Source organism: Schistocerca nitens, chromosome 5, assembly GCF_023898315.1.
Source record: "Schistocerca nitens isolate TAMUIC-IGC-003100 chromosome 5, iqSchNite1.1, whole genome shotgun sequence".
Lineage (NCBI taxonomy): Eukaryota > Metazoa > Arthropoda > Insecta > Orthoptera > Acrididae > Schistocerca > Schistocerca nitens.
Genome location: NC_064618.1, coordinates 506,499,199 through 506,520,035, shown reverse-complemented (window position 1 = coordinate 506,520,035; position 20,837 = coordinate 506,499,199). Strand labels below are relative to the sequence as shown.

Sequence of the window (20,837 nt, the reverse complement as noted above, 5' to 3'; positions counted from 1 at the left end):
TGAATTTAAGTGTCATAATGGGAGTTGTACTGAAAATTACTTGTCTTTTTTAATTTAGAGCACATTTTTGTAACTGGCTTTATGGTGAATAGTTTATTATAGTAACAAGAATACTTGTATATTCCATTAGTACAGAGCATATACCTTACAGCAGCAAGAAAGTTTTCTCTTAATAAGAAATAACCACACATATGACAGCAGTGTATATCCAGAATAACTGTTAAAGTTCTCTCTACAACATTTAAATAAAATTTTGAGAATTATATTCCTCAACAAATGTACACTTTTTTCACATTGGAACTTAAGAAGGTGTAGTAAAGATGATAACATAGTAGTTTATTTCTTAGTATAAAAGCATAAAATGAAGTAATACTGGATGTGCAAAGTGGAATTTTAACACAAAATTGGGATTAGGAAGTTAATTATTATTATTATGAATTAACAAGTCAGTCTTCTCATAAAAAAAACATTCATTAGTGTATGCTTTCAATCAAGAGAGCAATTCCTTGGCCACCACCAATGCAAGCAGATCCAATTCCATATTTTGCTTTCCTCCTCCTGAAAAGAAAGGTTGGATTGCTTAGGACTGTTTATTTATTAAACACTTTCATGTAGTCATTGGCATCACTTATACACATGTACTTATAACAATAAATTTTAAGGGTAATACAGAAATTTTTACTATATATATTAATATAAATTACAATGATATTAATATAAATTAAAACAGATGGGTCCTATAAAAACACATGTAACAATAATTAAATATAAATGTTTGCTGCAGTGTATTATTCTGCTGGTTTTCGTTCTTGTGCATGAAACAAGTGAGAGTGGATATGAATATTTTCAGTGTTTTAAAACTAAATTTGCAAGTCTCATCATACTCCTCAGATGCTCCCCAGTGCGTTCTTACATCAATTAAAACTTCTTTCCTCTTCAGAGAAATAGTCTGATAACCACAGCATAAGTGAGTTGGGTGTAAGAAAAGGCATAGCAGAGATTCCATAAGAACTCGTTCAAGTTTACTTGGTAAATACGGAACTTGAATTAGCGAAGTTGAGGTAGTTAATATGGCTTTTTTTTTTAATCGAAAGAAAAGCAGAGGAGTTTAGTCAAGATATCATAACAGTGATTGTCACATAGATTAAATTTTTTATCCATTTATTCTGTAGCATTTACTGAACAACCTGGGATATTCTTCAGCTTTTGAATCGAATATTTTAGAGTCTCTAACAGCTGTAGCAACGCTAGTGTCACCTGTGTAAAGTGTGGACTTAAATAACATAGTACTGAGCATTCACATAAGCTAGTAAAACCAAAGGTCAATTCACAGAATCTTGTGGGACATTACATGATGATGAAAATGAAGTTGGAAACATCTTAATTTTGACCTAAAAAGTGTATTATGAGCTCATCCTTAAGTAAAATAAAATTTTATGCTGCTCTGAACTGGTCACAGGACACCACAATATACATTCTAGTAGGAACAAATCTTTAATAACTCATGTGATTTTGTGCATATAACATGCTCTTCTGCAAGTACATTTGTCAAGTAGTTCTTAGAAAATACTGCCTCGGCCGGAGAGAGATTTTCCATCAGATAGCAACTTCCCTTTCATTTCTGTACGTAGCTTCCTCAATCTAGCACCCATCCTCTTTTGCACATGTCCACAACACTCCAGTTTTGTTACCAAGATATGACCATGTTTTGCACCCATCCTCTTTTGCACATGTCCACAACACTCCAGTTTTGTTACCACGGTATCGCCATGTAAATTAATTCTTTTTATTAACATATTTAAAAAGAAGTGTTGTGTTAAATTATTAATCATATATGAGCGTAATGTTTTGTTTAGCTCTGTTTTTTTTTATTTTGAAACACAACACTCGCACTTTTACTCTTAAGTGTTTTTAGAAGCTCCTTGGTCAAGTGACTTCTTGTGTAAACAGTGCCTCCAGATTCAGAAATAAATCTAAGTAGTTGAAAACCAAACTCGCCGCTTTTTGTCAGCACCTGATCTTTATTGAGAATAAATAAGTTTTTTTTCTCAACAAAATACAATAGGTTATGGGTCCCAGTTACGTGTATGAAAACGTGTGCAAAAAGTGACAGACACAGTTTTCTTTTAACTGGTATTTGAGTGTGTGTTTTTAGTTTTAGGGTTGAAAAGGATCTGGTAAAACATATCAAGCCGTTGAATAGTGAAACTGATTGGCCAACGTGGAAGAGAAAAATACGAGAGCTAATTGGGTAATTTCCAAGAATGATTGCCTATCGAAATCGCGGGGTCCAAACGATAAATATCGAACGTGCGATCCTAAAACGATCAATTGTTTGTGATAGTCTGTTTTATCTGTTTTCCGTCGTACCCTTATTGCTCTAAGTTACATACCTCCGCGAATTAATGGCAAAAAGGCAATTGTTCCCGTAGCGTACACATCACATGGACTTTCACATGACGACAACACCGACGATGCGTGAGGTAAGTCATCCCCTTTGTAATTACACGTATTTTTGTAACAGTCTTCTTTTGTCATTGCTGTAGTGACCACTGTAAGCACACTCATAACGCCGCCACCAGAGGCGCGTAATCGATTTAAGATCGCACGGTCGACATTTATCTTTTGGACCCCGCGACTTCGATAGGCAATCATTTTTGAAAATTACAGCTAATTGATTATTTTGAAGGAGCTTTAGACGTAATTGATGACAAGTCTGTAAAACCTGAGCCACTGTCTGAAGATGCTAATGATGCAGCAATAAAGGATCATAAAGACAAGACAGATTTTTATCGTAAAGCGAACAGTTATGCCAAGTCGATGCAATTACAGACACTGTGTATAAGAACATCATGGACAAAGAAACGGCTCATGAAGCATGGGAGGCATTGAAGCAAAGTTTCGAAGCATCATCAGAGGACCAGCTGTTCAAGATTTTTTCAGATTACTTCGCATTTTATTGGACTCAGGGAGAAGACATCTCCACACAACGGGCTTAAGCAAAGGGAGAATCTGTGCTACCTGATCTGATATTGGTATGTAAAGTTTTACATATTCTACCTGCAAGTCCGATTCCTTTACATCGAGTTGGGTGTTTTAACGAAAGATGATAAGAAAACGTTTGCTGGATTAAAGGAACAATTGTGCATGTTTGAAAGAAATTTCACAGATAGTAGCGACAAAATCGAACAAGAGGCATTAGTAGTCAAATCAGGTGTACAAAATAAAATAAAAACTAACAAATTCGAAGTTAAAGGGAAATGTAACTATTGCAAACAACTGGGCCACTGGATCAAATATTGTAAGAAGAGGATTGCTGATGGAAGACCATCTAAAAATACAACTGTGCAGAAAAACATGGACAAAACTGTCTTTAACGAATGTAGCATTGTTTACTATTTGTGGCGAGGCTTGTTCATTAGAAGTGGATGTATACAATTGGTGGACTGACAATGGTGCAAAAAAACATACGACAAATAGTCCTGATAATTTTGTCAGCTTTGAAGTATTCAACAATCCCTGCTGTACAAAGGCCGCTGGATAGGAGTCTCTAGAAGCAAAGGGAATAGGATCACTTCGGATTTTGTCAAAAGTTGGCAGCACATGTGAAGACCTGACCATGAATGATGTCTGGTATGTACCAAAAATTTCCAAAAACCGTATTTCTGTTTTAGCTGACCAAGATCGTAACAAAAATAGTATATTTCAGTCAATTACTACATATTGCTATTTGACAATTGGTGGTTGAGTGCGACTGTGTGGAAATCGTAAAGTTGGTGGCACTTTATATAAAGCAGAAACTAAGCCCTTAGTGCCAGAGAAGGGTGCAACTGTGAATCTTTCAGTGGTAGATAGAGTTTATGTACTTTAACTGTATCATGAGAGATGGGGTCATCAAGGCAAGCGTCATGTTAAAACAAGACTCAAAAAGGATTTTAGCATTGACGTTAAAGGAAGAGGCAACCATGCAAATTTGGGAAAGCGCATCGTCTACCATTTGGAATTAGAGAAAAGTCAACAAGGCCTGCTGAGTTGATGTCTGCTGATGTGTGTGGACCTTTTCATGAGTAATTCCAGAAGAAATGTTACCTCGTTTTGTTCAAAGACAATTACATCAAGTTTCGCTATGGTTATTTTGCTGCAGAAAAATCAGAGTTGAGTATAATTCTCGAAGATTTTCTCCCATGTACAAAGGCATTAGGGTACTCTGTTAAAGAGATGCTAAGTGACAATGGCAAGGAGTTTGATAACAAAGAGGTTAGATCCATCTTAAATTCAGTTGGTATACTCCTGAGCAAAACGGTATTTGTGAGCTGTCTAATAGGACAGTTGTTGAGATGGCCTGGACACTTAAGTATTCAAATCCAGATGTCACTTATCCAGAACAGATATGGGCAGAACTGGTTAACACAGCAATTTACATCATTAATAGGACAGGGTAGTCATCTGTAGAAGGTGTCAGTCCTTATGAGTTGTGGGAATATTGGCTCAACATGTTATGCACACATTCCAAGTGAAAAACGAAGGAAAATGGACAAGAAAACTGTGAAAAGACTTCTCATTGGTTATGATGGTGATGAACTCTTCAGGATTTGGATAAAAGAAAGTAATCCAATTGTGCTGCCCAGAGATGTGCAATTTGAAGAAAAACCAGGATGCTGTGCTGAACAAGTTACACTACCATTTCAAGATGTTGAAAAGACCATTGCAGGTCCAGATTATATTAAAAATCAATCAGCGAGGGAGGAAAATACACACTCAGAAGATAGTTTGGATCATGAAACCAGATCAGACACAGAATCTGATGATGACATTCTGGAAACTTGCAAAGAGGAAATAGGAGTGAAGTTAAGAGATCGTTCATCATAAAAGAGACCAAAATACCTCAATTGATTATGCAATGATAACAGAAGATTTCTTTGTCCCAACTGAGGTCCCTGAAACCAATGAGGATGCACTTAGACATGAAGAGAGCATCATATGGAAGGAAGCAATGGACAGAGAAATGGAATCTCTGATCGAAAATGAAACCTGGGAGTTTGAAGACTTATCGAAGAGTGCCAAGGCAATACCATATAAGTGGTGTTTCGACTGAAAACAAATGAAGAGGGTCAGATCGAAAAAATTTAAGGCTCAACTGGTTACCAAGGGTTTCAGTCAACAAGAAGATGTAAATTGCAGTCAAAATTTTGAGTCCAGTTGCAAAAATGACAACGATTCGGTCTATTCTGAGTGTTGCTGCAACTAAAAGAATGTATCTCGGACAGTTTGATGTGTCAACGGCCTTCCTGTATGGAAAACGTAAGGAAATCTGTGCGAGGTGCCGGGGCTAGTAGTGTATTTATCACTAAATTCTACTAGAATCCACATGTGTAAATCATGCTCTAAGCCCCCCCTATTCTAACTCCGACTTTTGCTGTTGCACAAGGATAAAACAAATACGCGAACTGACTCTAATCAACCCTGCTAGTGGAGTAGAAGAGAGTTTGGCACCTGCAATAATTTAATTTGATAAATAAGTTAAATAAACAAAGGTTTCATTAGCATAGTGAGGAATGATAGGGTTGCTCTATTGATTAACAGAAAGAAAGTTCTGTCCAAAATAACAATATGATTTATTAAGATTAAACGCAGAATAGTAAAAGAGACACAGGAAATATAAAACATCAAATTGGCTAAAATTGGAGATTCATACAAACACAGTAAAGGTGAAGTTGTCCCTAACTTAGATCGTGAGGTTTAAGACGAAGTGGTATGTGGAGCCAATTCCTTTCCACTCAAATCTCAAGAGAGACACACAGCTAACCCAATAGTAATTGCTGCTACTCGAAACTGAACAAAGTTAGAAAAGGATGAACAGGCGCGCTCTGCTGAGCTCTGATTATCACCTAGGAAAATCCCTATCTGCCGGTGCTGCGGACGTACATTACCAACAGTCTTCTTATCTCCCAGAACACGATCTGGCGTACCGCAGGCGAGGGCTGGTTGCTCCGACGTCCTCGACCGAAAGGCGACTGCCGACTACCCAGAGCACCCGTACAGGCCGAACACCGAACATTCCCGCCCCCACGACAGTGGCCGTGGTTACGTTCCAATCAGCAACTCGAAAACCGGCGGAAATTCCACTCCATTGCCGGAGCACTACCATTCCACCAATGGAGATTCTTGGCGCCAATTTCTGTGCTGATTTTGCAGAAAGTGCGGGAATTTTCCCGCCACAACTGCGTGGGTACACAAGTCATTCCCACGCCTCGCTGGTAGCCCGCCAGAAAGTGTTTTCGCAAAGTTTCTCTGAAGTAACGGAACCTCTAGCCCAGCCGCTACTTCACACCCCAGCGGGCGTGTCTCTTGACAATGTCGGCGTCTGAAAAGCATTCACTCGACTGCCTCACACACGTCGGCTTAACTCTCTCCAGTTCCACAGAGCCCGCCTGTCACCGGCCCACCCGGGTGACGAGAGACGCTGCGTGGGAAGTACGCGTGTTAAGGAAAAGCAACCCTCCACCGCATGCAACTAGAGAGGAGAATCGTAAGATAGAAATATGAGAGGGGGCTCATGCCACCTCTCATTGCCCCTACGCCATTTTAGATTGTAATTGGTGAGCGGTTGGCTCACTTAGGAGCAAGGTAGTGAGTCAATCGCCCAAGAACAATCTTACAAAGTGACTCCACATACCGCACTCTATAAAAAAGATCATTGCAACTGAAAAATGCAACTCATAGAGGGAGGATTATTTATGATGTAGCCAACTTCACCTTCTTAATATGGAACACTAACACTCACATCACACATCCATACCCAGGGAGCCCCTTCCAAACACCGATTCACGCAGACATTCACGCTCTAAACATGGCCCGGGCATCTGAGCCAAATATGGAGCAGTTTATTCTTTACAATCAGAGTTGGAGTGCTCCGCAATTAAATGCCCAAGATGTTACAACAATTTTAATCATTAAACTAACCTGACCTCACTCACACATGATAATATTTAAGTTAACAATCTCTTTGTGAGTTTTCAGAATCTAGTTACAACCTCCGATTCATTCTGTCTCCCTGCAGCAAGAATAACCTTTACAAAATGTTCCCTGAACTGATGGTCCATTCACAATGACAGTGGTGGTATCTGCTTCAGTTTATGGGGACTTCAGGCACACTGTTAGCATACACACAACAATAAACACAAAATACAAAAAAAACATGATGTGGAGAACAATACAGTAATCTGTAATAAGAATTACAGTGTAAAACACAAACGCATACAAGGTATAACATACATTACAGAAACAACATAAGAGAAAGAAATTTAAGAAAAACCAAAGAAACAAGGTTCATGGGGCATCAAATTGTGCGTGCACATTGCACAAAGTTCACGACTGTGCTGAGAATGAGGCACTAAATCACATTGTTAGAAATATCCGTGGCACTTCACTGATTCCACTGTACTGACATCACATAAGGCTAAACGTCGGGTGTTGTTGCTACGTTGTGGCAACAGCAATAGGGAGTTCTGGAGTGTCTGCAGTACGCTGTTGAGATTGTAGTCAGACCCACGCATATGATCACGGCAGTACGGTAGGAAGACACAGTGATAGGCTCTCCTCACGTCGATTAATTGTCTCTGAGGTCTACTCGTTGGGATACATCACTAGTCTAGGTCTCTTCTCTCGCTGGACAGAACTTTATGTTTCCCAATATTGCAGTTCGACGAGGGATGATGGCACGTGGAGTGACTCCACAAGTGTGTGAGGTCATCCATACAGGATCGAACTAGGAGCGACTATTGTTAAAAACTGCTCTCTAATAGAGAGGAGAAGTAAGACATGAGACCATACATTTGTTAGTGTGGCACGATACTGCTTTGTGTATGCAGATCGGCCAATGCTAGTGAGTTGTAAAAACCCAAACAGGTGAGTATAGAGCGTCCCTTTCTGTCCTGAGGCACATGAGGCGCAGGTTCTGACACGATATGTGATGTTCTTCGTGTACTCACGACAACGTGGTCTGCCGCAGGGAATCCCTCCAAGCGGCTGCCGCATCCGGAGAGCTAGCAGGCTGTCGCGTGTCAGGGTCAACGGCCAGCCCCACTTTCGCTTGTGGCGGGGCGAGGGTCCCGTGTAATCCCTCAGGTAGGCAGCCGGGTGACTGTCAGCGTGTAGGACGGGACGCTCGCCCTCTAGCAGGTAGCCGAAGACCTCTTGTTTTTGCGCTGGCTGGCCTCTGCATTGCCACGTTCCTCGTCATCTGTACAATTCTTACAAAAGTCTTATGCCTAACTTTTTCCCATGACCTTCTATGTTATAATAAATTTACATAATGAAACATTGATGGTCTGTCATTTCAGACACTCTTATTTTACTTTTATAGTTATTAATCTATGGCAATCATTATAACATCTAATCTAGACATGGAAATAATTTATTTTGATATATGTGTAGAGACCGATCTCAGTATGTACATGGTGTGTGATAACTGATGCTTTGTAATGGATGAACAACTAAATGTGCGGGACCGCACTAATATTACTATTAATTATATAGATCGACAGTAGACATGCTCAAGAATTAACTACCATATCCCAACGATCTACATTCTACGTCTTTTAATTAAATTATGTTGTTATGCAGGTCTAAGTTTTACTGTGCTATAAAGAACATGCAACTACGCTACTTTCGCTCGCCCGTCGTCCCTCCATCTCGGGTCTGTGGTTTGGTGACCTGAAAAATAGCAACTCAACAGGCGCGCGCCACACTTGTGGTAGAAAACCCCCACAATATTAATCTAGTTATTGTTAAATCCTACAGTTTAACTTATCCTAGTATCGTACTTTCCCTTTTATTTATTTATTTATTTATTTTATTTTATTTATTTATTTATTTATTTATTTATTTATTTATTTATTTATTTTTTTTTTACCTTATACAATACCCTTACATAGTTCCTGTTACGCTGAGATGTCTTGCTGCTCGCCGCTATTGACGACAGTGATGTGCGCGCCGTACGACATGACCTCCGAGTTTTCATTACGCCTCACTGAAACTCCAGAGACTGGGTTAGCCATGGCTATACACGACAATAAATTTATAGTTGCAACTTCCTTCTCTATGTGAAGCGGTTTTCGCGATCGAAGTACACCTTTCCAGAAGCAATGTAATATGACCAAGCCAGGACTGGTTCCTGTTGAGGATTCAGACACCCAACACACGCCAGCTACACAGTATGTCACGAATATCCAAGTACAATTCCTTGGTGATTCATCTGTGACAAAAACGAGCAGCACGCTAAATCCCCAACCAGCACATTAGCATGGTAGGCTTTTATGCCCTCATTTCTCTCGTCTAGGGCACCATTAGAGTCAAATGCTCACAGGTTCACCCCGACTTGCAAGACAACGATACCGGCGCAACTCTGCAAAAACTATACTGCCCATATTCACCCTCAAAATCGCGCAATATACCACAATCGTGCAGTGCACTGACGCGTGCCTGCAAGCATTGGTATGAACGTCTCACGAACTGGTTGTGGCCGCTATGGAGCGTATCACGACCTCTCAGAACGCTTCTAAGAGCACGTTCTTGTATGCGCCCGTTTGTGCGACGTCTCGTCACTCATCCTTATCCCTTAACATGGACACCAGATAGGAAAGGACAAAAACATTGCTCATGAAAAGGTAGTGTCTCCTACTCCATCGACATTGGAGATCGCAAACATAAACAAAAAGAGGATAGCAGCAGTAAATTCTTATGCAAGACAACGCAGCGTGTTAATACTTTAGCAATCTTAATCTATTAATGTAACAATTATTGTTCCCCACAGAAAGGTTCATATATTTGCTTATTCTACTATGTACACCACTTAAACTACTATTATTCCACGAACTTCTTTGTGTGAGAGATGTGGTGGAATCCTATGGACTAGCGCCAATCCCTTGTTAGACTCCCCCTCCTCTGACGTGCATTAGGATTTGCAGGTCTAATTTCAATCTCCTGGTTCTCCTGTTGTCCTTGATTTCGCTCTCTCCAATTACGGTCGCTTTGCCGTACGTTATTTCTCCTGTCCCAGATTCCTTGTCTAGATTGACCCTGTTTCCTGACGTTCTGGTTTCCGTGTCTCTGGTTTCCATAACCTTGAGTAGCGTAACCTTGATTTCCGTAACCCCGGTTTCCTAACTGACGAGTGCGATTTTGCGATCTGTTGTCGTCTTCCCTTGCTGGCCCGTGGTATTTGTTATTTTGCGCCTTCTTCCTGTCCTTTGCGTCTTGTTTATCGAAGACTACTTCGAGTTCGCGCAATAGACTCTTGAATGCTTCTATGTCCGATCCACACTTCCCGACAAGTGTCTGTTGATACCTAATAGGCAATTTGGAAAAGCAAAATTTAATGATTTCTCCGTTGCTATATGGACTATCTAAAAACTGATTCTTCTTGAGTAAATCATCAAAAAATTTGGTTGCGTTCTTATGCCCGGACACTTCCAGTTCAGGACAAAATATTATTTCCTCTTTAATCCTGTCTTGCGTTTCCTTTGACCAGTAGGTCCGCAGGAATGCATCAACAAATTCCTGATAGGTCCGACACGTCGCTGCCACACCCCGCATCTTTTCCGCGGCTTGGCCCTCGATGTGTCCACACACGAATTCTAATTTTGCGTGGGTTGGCCATGATGACGGTAATGAATTAGTAAACTGCGTCACCCAGCTCTTCGGATGCATCGACCCTCCATTATCTCTGAACTTTTGGAATTTTAGTATCGACAGGAAGTGATTGTGATCAAAATCCTGTCCGATCCTCGCACTGGTGTTGTCACTCGTTTCCGATACTTGCACGTCTGCTGAGTGTCCTGATCTATCTTGCTGATAACTGTGATGTGCTACCTCTGTATCACAGTGGCGGTGACACTCAGAATTCACTCTCCTAAGTGGGCTACAATTATTGGAGCTATTACTAGGTGTTTCTGCGTGTGCATTGTTAGTTCCGCACTCTGTCACTGGGCTAGAGCACGGCGGGCTTTTCCTCGGAGACACACTTCTGTGTACTCCATCATTGGTATCCGAACGCGCAGTGCTCGTGTGCCCGTTTCGCTCTAGTTTCGCTATCCGACTCTCTACTTCTTTCATTCGTTTCGTGATGTTGGTAACCGCAATATTACCTTGGGTTTTTAAGAACGCTAGGGATTTTGAGTGGGCTTGTGTCGCACGTCGCAAGCGACCTACAAGTTGAGAAGTTACTTTTGCGATTTTCATTGCCCCTGTTGCTGCCGTTTGGGCTAGGCCTGCTACTTTTTGTGCTACCATTGACAATTGTTTTGCTTCTCCACATTCTTTCTTTATTGTTAGTAATTCCCCACGAATTTCCCCTATATGCGAAATTATAGTCTGAGTGTCCTTCTTACGCTGTTTCTCATCTTCTTCTTTCATGGATCGTAGGAAGCTCAGTATTGGGTTTACGTCATCTTTTTGATCCTCTTCAAACGTGGGAGATGTAACTCTGGACACCTGGGCGCTAGAGCTCTGACGTGGCCGAGCTAGCCCCTGTCTGCTCTCGTTCGTTTGATTATAAATTTCTGCTACCGTCTCGACCTGTGTGCCTGTCTCTGTTTCATCCTCTACTTCACTATCATAATCACGGCCGCAACGCTGTTCTGAGATCGCGTCCAAATCACCTTTCTCATCAATGACCCTGGCGTCCTGCCCTGCTAAAAATGTGCCCATCTCATCTCCGAACCTATTCCCGTCAGTAAGCTGCCCCTTATCCATTATGCTATCCTCTTTTGTTTTAGCTGCGCTCGATAATAGTCGTGCCTTACTTCTCGTTATCATTCATGAAAAACAAATTTATCTAAAATGCACAATAAAATTAATCTACTCCATATATTTTTACACATAAACATAAAATTTCAACAACGCCGCTCCAACGCTGTAATTATACGCACGATTTGTTGTGGTACAGAAACCGCACACAAATTCGACAAAGTGTGAAGTGGTACGGACACCACATCAAAGAAACATATAAAACAATGAACAAACAAACAAATATATACGCTGAAAACAAAAGCAGTAAACATGCGCCGCTACTTAAAACTAAACGCGGAACTACCAAAAAAAACTTGGGTATTAATCATTAAAAAAAATAGAGAGAAAAAAAATTGAATGTTCCTACTAAGAATCCTGTTTGTTTATCAGAGATTCACAGGAAAGATCCGAGGCCAAGGGTCGCCATATTATGCGAGGTGCCGGGGCTAGTAGTGTATTTATCACTAAATTCTACTAGAATCCACATGTGTAAATCATGCTCTAAGCCCCCCCTATTCTAACTCCGACTTTTGCTGTTGCACAAGGATAAAACAAATACGCGAACTGACTCTAATCAACCCTGCTAGTGGAGTAGAAGAGAGTTTGGCACCTGCAATAATTTAATTTGATAAATAAGTTAAATAAACAAAGGTTTCATTAGCATAGTGAGGAATGATAGGGTTGCTCTATTGATTAACAGAAAGAAAGTTCTGTCCAAAATAACAATATGATTTATTAAGATTAAACGCAGAATAGTAAAAGAGACACAGGAAATATAAAACATCAAATTGGCTAAAATTGGAGATTCATACAAACACAGTAAAGGTGAAGTTGTCCCTAACTTAGATCGTGAGGTTTAAGACGAAGTGGTATGTGGAGCCAATTCCTTTCCACTCAAATCTCAAGAGAGACACACAGCTAACCCAATAGTAATTGCTGCTACTCGAAACTGAACAAAGTTAGAAAAGGATGAACAGGCGCGCTCTGCTGAGCTCTGATTATCACCTAGGAAAATCCCTATCTGCCGGTGCTGCGGACGTACATTACCAACAGTCTTCTTATCTCCCAGAACACGATCTGGCGTACCGCAGGCGAGGGCTGGTTGCTCCGACGTCCTCGACCGAAAGGCGACTGCCGACTACCCAGAGCACCCGTACAGGCCGAACACCGAACATTCCCGCCCCCACGACAGTGGCCGTGGTTACGTTCCAATCAGCAACTCGAAAACCGGCGGAAATTCCACTCCATTGCCGGAGCACTACCATTCCACCAATGGAGATTCTTGGCGCCAATTTCTGTGCTGATTTTGCAGAAAGTGCGGGAATTTTCCCGCCACAACTGCGTGGGTACACAAGTCATTCCCACGCCTCGCTGGTAGCCCGCCAGAAAGTGTTTTCGCAAAGTTTCTCTGAAGTAACGGAACCTCTAGCCCAGCCGCTACTTCACACCCCAGCGGGCGTGTCTCTTGACAATGTCGGCGTCTGAAAAGCATTCACTCGACTGCCTCACACACGTCGGCTTAACTCTCTCCAGTTCCACAGAGCCCGCCTGTCACCGGCCCACCCGGGTGACGAGAGACGCTGCGTGGGAAGTACGCGTGTTAAGGAAAAGCAACCCTCCACCGCATGCAACTAGAGAGGAGAATCGTAAGATAGAAATATGAGAGGGGGCTCATGCCACCTCTCATCTGTTATATGGCACAACCAATAGGTTATGAAGATGGTACGAACACAATTTGCAGGTTGGAGAAAAGTCTGCGGGGTTTAAAACAAACACTAAGTTGCTGGAACAAACGATTCAGAGAATTTGTGGTCAGTCTAGATTTCAGAGTAAGCCAAGCAGATCCATGCTTGTACATTCAAAATAAAAATGGCAAAGAAGTTCTGGTAATTTTGTGTGTCGACAGCAGGTTGATATCTGCCACTGACACAAATGATTTGAGCATTTTCTTTCAACAATTACAAAAGGAGTTTAAGATCACAACGGCACCTGCAAATTGTTATTTAGGTCTGCAGATTGAACATGGCAACGATTGCTGTATGAAGATTCACCAGAAGGCTTATGCACAACAAACTTTAAAATGTTTCAATTTTTCAGAGTGTAAAGCAGTTTCTACCCCAGTGTTGAAAGTTATAGATGTTTCACAGTCAGGGAAAGATGCTACGGTAGAACAGTCTTTTCCATATAGAGAAGCAGTTGGAGCATTAATGTATCTGATGGTTTGCACAAGACCAGACCTAGCCTTCAGTGTAAGTGTTCTCTCAAGATCTCTCAAGAATCACACCAAAGAAGAGTTATTAAATGTAAAAAGGGTTTTTGGTTATGTATCAGGAACGACTGAATATTGAATCACATACAAATCAAGAGGAAAGAGCACAACTCTGGAATGCTACAGTGATGTAGATTGTTAAGGCTGCTCAAAAACAGGCAGATCAACATCTGGAGTAGTCATCAACTACACTAGAGGGGCGATGTCATTGCTAAGTCAGCGACAAACCATGGTAGCAACATCTACAACTGAAGCTGAACTAGTTGAAACTCTCAAGGAGATTATTTGATTAACCCGTCAAAAAATCAGAGAAACAACAAGACTATCTGTAATTCCAGTTCTTTGAATTGACGATTCAGCAGTAGTGATGTTAGTAGAGAATCCAGAATTTCATCGCCGAACCAAACATATAGCCATTAAGCATTTCTTTAATCGTGAAAAACTTTTTGAAGGAAGAATTACGGTTCATCAAATCCCATGTGGAGAGCCGGTAGTGGACATCATGACCAAAGCTCTACTGAAGACACATATGAAGATATAGTGTAATCAAATGGTACTGTTGTAAAAGTAAGTTTTGTTTTGTTTTGTGGGTTTGCTTGTTTATTGATTTCTACTTAACATGGAAAAGTGTTAAAGTAAATTCTTTTTATTAACGTTTTTAAAAAGAAGTTTTGTGTTAAATTATTAATCAACATCACATATGAGCATAATGTTTTGTTTACCTATGTTTTTTTATTTTGACTCACAACACTAGCACTTTTACTCTTAGGTTTTTTTAGAAGCTCTTTGGTCAAGGACTTCTTGCGTAAACAGTGCCTCCAGATTCAAAAATAAATCTAAGTATTTGAAAACCAAACTCACTGCTTTTTGTCAGCACCTGATCCTTATTGAGAATAAATAAGTTTTTTTTCTCAATAAAATACAAGACACCACAAACATTGAACTCATTAATTTTATTGAAAGCTTTAGAGTCCCCATCGCCTAGGTACTTAGTATATCTAACGTTATAAATGGGCACCGACCTCTGAAAAATTTTTAGAGCTCCTCCACTGTAACAATCATAATTCTTAGAACACTGATGTTCAATATGTCCTTCACTGTTACCAAGACAGGTGTGGCAGTACTTAGATAAGCACTCAACATCAACAACTTCTCCAGTCTCCAGAGAAGTAGCACTTACAACACCATTCAAGGAATTTTGTCCTCGACGTTGCCGTGTCCCATCGAGTGCAATAGGAATTTCCCTGGTTCCATTAATATTTACAGTTTCTTCTACTGCACGTTTCATAGATGCTTTAGACACAACCGTCAAGGCACCTAAAAGTATGTTTATGTACTTGCTGAACCTACTGGGAGGAAGAGGAAGGTCCATCAAACCACAAAACGTTTGAGCAGCCTTTTTTACTTTTCCTATTGCACCCATTGCGTACACTAACTTCAAGTTCACATCGTATGCATTATGCACAATGTTTGAAGTCATTTTCGAGGTAGATTTATTGTAGAATCTACACAAAACAACTAATTTTGATTCTAAACTCTCCGTGCTACTTTGTTGTTCAGTTATTTCCAGGCAGCCTACAGCATCACATTGTTTACATTTCGCCAATTCCTTTATCAAAGAAGTTAAGATGCTCACATCAACAACAACAAATCACCAGAAACAGCGTCATTGTTAACACAAAAATTTGAATCACCAGGAGGCATCCATGTGGGAGTTTCTTCCCTGAAGAACTGATACATACGTTACTTTCAACAGTGTGGCTTGCTTTGTTTGTAAACTGGTTACCATAGAATTTCCTTTTATTTAATTTCTTGATGTGTGTCATAGTTCGTATTTATTGCACACTAAAGGATATGTACTTCCACAAATATATGCAGCACTTGGACAACAAACATTCACTAACATGTGAACAAACTGGTTCAGCGAAACAAAAGTAAATATTAGCAAAGATAATCATTTATAGCCACTAGAAACCTGCACTGTCATCAACATATACAATGTATCATACTATAATTGCTGGAAACAGAATGTTCACAGTTCTTTTCGAAATAATACTGGTTTCTGTAACAGAAATAAAGAGGGCGTGGCGGCATATGTGACCATAACATTAAAATTTGGTATATATAGGTCATTTTTCATTTGAAACCTTGTAATGTATATATCAATGTAAAAGGAAAGACTATAGAATTTAATAAAGTCATAAAAAAATTTCGATTTTTCCACAATTTATAATTATATCCTTAATTAAAGATAATTTACAGCTAATCTGAATATTCATCAAAATGTTTACCTGAGCTCATGTACAATATGTGTGGTGATTCTAGCCCCTGATGCTGCAAGTGGATGACCTAGAGCAATAGCACCTCCGTTGACATTAAGTTTCTCAATATCTAGTTTCAGTTCTTCCTGGCAGGCCATTACCTGGGCACCAAATGCTTCATTGATCTGTAAGTCAGTAAGAACAGTTATTTTTCTGTAGTTAAGTAAATAGGCAGTTTGATGGTTTGAAAGTGCATGTAATTATTACTTGGTAGAGACAGTGCACAGGTTATATGCAATAATTTGATACAAAGAACATAGTTAACATTTTTCCCTCGAAATCTACTCACATCAACCAGGTCAATATCCGCTAAAGATTTTCCGGAAACCTTCAACAGATTTTGTATTGCAGGTGCAGGACCAATACCCATTATGCTGGGATCAACTCCAGCAACAGAGTAACCAACTAGGCGGGCAAGAGGTTGGTAATTGTATTCCTTGCAAGCTTCTTCACTGGCAATTATCACAGCTCCAGCACCATCACATATACCCTGTTAATAGATATAGGAAAGTTAATAAAAATATAAGTATCATCTTAATAAAATATATATTTAAATCAACAAGTAACAGAGAAACAAGAAGATCAGTAACACTTGATGATGACTGTGTTCTCTTGTATATTTCAGAGTTGCTTCTGCACCAGGAGTATCACATAAAGTAAATTTATGAGAAGAGGCCCATACATTTAGGTCAGGCATAAAAATAAATTACTGTTTATTCATTCATTAAATCTTTGTAGATAAATATTGAAAACAGTGAAAAATTTGAAACATATATAGTATTTTTGTTATCTTTTGTTAATGTGGGATTTCACCTGATACTACAAAAAAGAAGAAGGGGAGACTAGTGTTTAATGTTTCATTTATGATAAAGTCATTACAAATGGCAAACAACCTCAGATTAGATTCAATTCAATTCAATTTATTAGAGTCCTTGTAGTACATCATCAAAATGACATAGGACTTGTCAATAAACATTAGAATTTAAAATACATTACATGAAAATTTATAATTGAATTTACTTGTCACTTAGACATTACAATTTTAATAGAACTATAAGAACATTAACATAAAAATATACAAGTAGGATAACAACGTACAAAAAAAAAACAAAAACAAAAAGCTAGTGATTCTCACATCAAAGATTATTTCCATTCTTATATTAACACTGTTTCACACTTTCATAGAAACAGTAAGTATTTAAATGTGAGCAATTACACATATTCATTATGTCAGGGAAATATTAACTGCGCTTTTATTGTCAATGATTCATAAACTCTTCAGTACTGTAAAAACTACTGCTCAATAACATGTTTTTAAATTCTCTTTTAAATATGTGCAGTTTTGGTATTATTTTTAGTTCTTTGGGGAGAGCACTGTAGAGGATTTTGGGTTGGTATAGTACACTTTTGTGATATATAGCTGTTTTATGAATTTCTGTGTGGAAATCATTCCTATTCCTTGTTTTGTAGTTGTGAAATTCTCTGTTTAATGTAGAAAATTCCTCGTGTTCTTTTAAGAAACATATGCTTTCATATATATATAACGATGGTAGTGTCATGATTTTTAATTCTTTGAACACATGCCTACAAGAGTCTCTATATCTTATACCTTTTATTATTCTGACTGCCTTCTTTTGTAGTCTAAATGAATGTTTTGTTAGACTGTTGTTCCCCCAAACCTGTACACCATATCTTAATAAACTGTGCATGAATGAGAAATAATCACATAACTCTGTTAACTTTACATGAGCTTTTAAGCATTCTAAGTATATAACATGTTTGACTTAATTTTTTGTTCAATGATATTACATGCTTTTCCCATCTTAAGTGTTCATCAAACCATACTCCCAAGAATTTAGTGTATGATGCTTGTTCAATCTTACACTTACCCAGTTCTACTGTAAGGTTAGTTTTTATTTTATTTGTAATATGTATGAAGTTGATCCACATTGTTTTTTTGCCATTCACAATGAGTCTGTTTTCATTAAACCATCTGTCTGCTTTGTCTGTTGCTAATGTGACTTTTTTCTGTAAGTCAGCTTCACATCAGAGGTAGGAACTGTCAGAATGGTTTTGAAAACAACTATCTTAATATTTTTCTAAATCAATCTAAGAAACCCTAAAACAAGATCACTGGACGTAAAGCACATGCCGAATGCCAGTAGGATAGCGTGGTTCTTGATGGACACAGCCTTCTGGTGATCAGCTACAGAACTTTACCAAAGAGCTGTATGCTGGTGTGTCATTGCAACATTTCCCAAATGAAATCAACTTTTGCTAGCTTTTCCTCTGAATTATTACTTAGTGTGAATTATTACTTAGTGTGGACAGACATCAGTTTATAAATTTTGATCCTAATTCAGTTACCGTATTTACTCGAATCTAAGCCGCACTCGAATCTAAGCCGCACCTGAAAAATGAGACTCGAAATAAAGGAAAAAAAAATTTCCCGAATCTAAGCCGCACCTGAAATTTGAGACTCGAAATTCAAGGGGAGAGAAAAGTTTAAGGCCGCACCTCCAAATCGAAACAAAGTTCGTCTAATTGTAATATGAGACACAATTTAGGTCGAATGAAAGACGATACAGCTACAGTAATTTGGTTCGAGTCGTAAGCTTAGCAGTTAAGCTTTACCAGGTAGCCATTGCTATGCGTCAGGCGCTCCGTCCGTATTTATACGGGTACCCTTCCTTTTTCACGTGCTTCGTCTGGTTTGAATCGATTGCTTATTTTGCTTTGATCTGATAAGTGCCGTTTTCTTTGTTATAGGTGTTTACGTCACTCTAAGCTGAAAATGCATTACTGTACTGTGTAATGCATTGTTTGTCGCATTTTGATAGTGCGTGTTTACGGCCTGTCGCCGCTCGCGGCATGACTTGCTTTCGTGCGCGCTACCGCCGCTTAAAAAAAAAAGAGTAATCGTCTCATTAGCGAAACAATGGCAAGAGACTGATATTTGTTGTTACTTACACTGCTACTTTCTTTGATAATGATCAACAAGAACCAAATGCGTATGATAGAACATGCGTATGATAGAACATGTTCTGAACGAGAGTTTTGCGAAAATTTTCCTCCGTTTGAAAATCTTTGCGACCGCTTCTTTAGTACATCAAATTCTGCACAGAAATTAGTCATCTTACATTTAAAATCTTGTCAGTTGCCGTGCTTCATTTCTGACTGTATCACTATTAGGCAGAAGAATAATACGAATATAAACATGACACGATACGTATATTCTTCCGCGTTTGCTGTTGTCTCACTCTAGTTTCGTAGTTTATTACGCAGACAGGATTTAAATGAGATAGCAGCAAATACGAAAGAATACATGGTAAAATGTTTATATTCGTATTATTCTTATGGTGAAGAGAATACTGCATGTGATTCACATTTCATCAGGTTCCTATTAGCAACCATCTCTTCTCACAGGTAGGAAAAAACTCGGAACGTAGAGTTGGCCATATTGACAAATATCCCTAACTGTCTTGCCAGTCGGATTTTCGTAGTACATTGAAATTCTGCTACATTCGAAGATGAACAATACGGAATTTGTATTTACTTCGTTGGATAATGTATGAAAATGCAGTGGTCGAAACTCGGGGCGGAGAAAAAAAAAGCTCGTCTTCTACCTTTTTTTAAAATTTATTTACTGATGCAGAGGTTTTGGCGCCAGTATTTATCTTTGTGCCCACAAAGCACGCTTGTGTAGCACTATATATATTCGACTGGAGAAGTTAGTTGTGGCGGCACCTATCAACATTTTTCAGAACTTCCGCTTGCTTTGCACTCGATTCTAAGCCGCAGGTGGTTTTTTGGATTACAAAAACCGGAAAAAAAGTGCGGCTTAGATTCGAGTAAATACGGTATTCTATTCAATGAATAAAACAAAGTAACTACCTTTCCTATAGTGATGGGCTAAACTGCGATTTTCCGATATCAGTGATTTCTGTGAATGCTACTTTTCAGTATCTGCTATTCTTAACTGCGATTTGTCGCAGTTAAGAGTCGCAGTTAAGGATCATAGGTCGTGTATCCCTCCGCCACTGCTATTTCTGCGATTTCTGCTACTTCCGCGATTTCTGCTACTTCTGTGACTTCTGCTACTTCTGCGATTTCTGCTACTTCTGCGATTTCTGTGACTTCTGCTACTTCTGCGATTTCTGTGACTCCTGCTACTTCTGCGATTTCTGCGACTTACTACTGTATGAAAAAGTTACATCTGTCAACACGGAAAATTGCATCGCAACAAACCTGTCATTGGCAAGTATGTTTTACGTTTTTTCTTCCGTTGGCTTTAATTTTGTATTAAAGAAACAACTGTGAAAATATTAATAGTGTAATTAATATGTAAGTAGCCGTACAGTACCGTAATAGTTCGTATTTAGAAAATGAATTCTAACATATTGTTATGTTCACAGGTACCTGAACTACATTTCAGTCACTCAGTAAAGTGATAACTG

The 20,837-nt window shown here is 39.2% G+C and overlaps 1 protein-coding gene across 3 annotated transcripts in view; it reads right to left on the bottom strand.

Moving 5' to 3' along the window:
• Nucleotides 1-240: 240 nt before the first annotated feature.
• Nucleotides 241-20,837, bottom strand: part of LOC126259336 (3-ketoacyl-CoA thiolase, mitochondrial-like) — a 96,673-nt gene continuing 76,076 nt past the window's right edge. Inside the window, exons 6-8 of one of the 3 annotated variants that reach the window (XM_049956043.1) lie at nucleotides 16,670-16,870; nucleotides 16,351-16,505; nucleotides 241-558 (exon numbers count right to left, since the gene is read on the bottom strand). In XM_049956043.1, coding sequence (XP_049812000.1) covers nucleotides 474-558; nucleotides 16,351-16,505; nucleotides 16,670-16,870 — 441 coding nt within the window. In that variant the 3' untranslated portion in view covers nucleotides 241-473. The remainder of the gene's footprint in view (nucleotides 559-16,350; nucleotides 16,506-16,669; nucleotides 16,871-20,837) is intronic. The other 2 variants (XR_007546501.1, XR_007546502.1) reach the window with 2 other exon arrangements.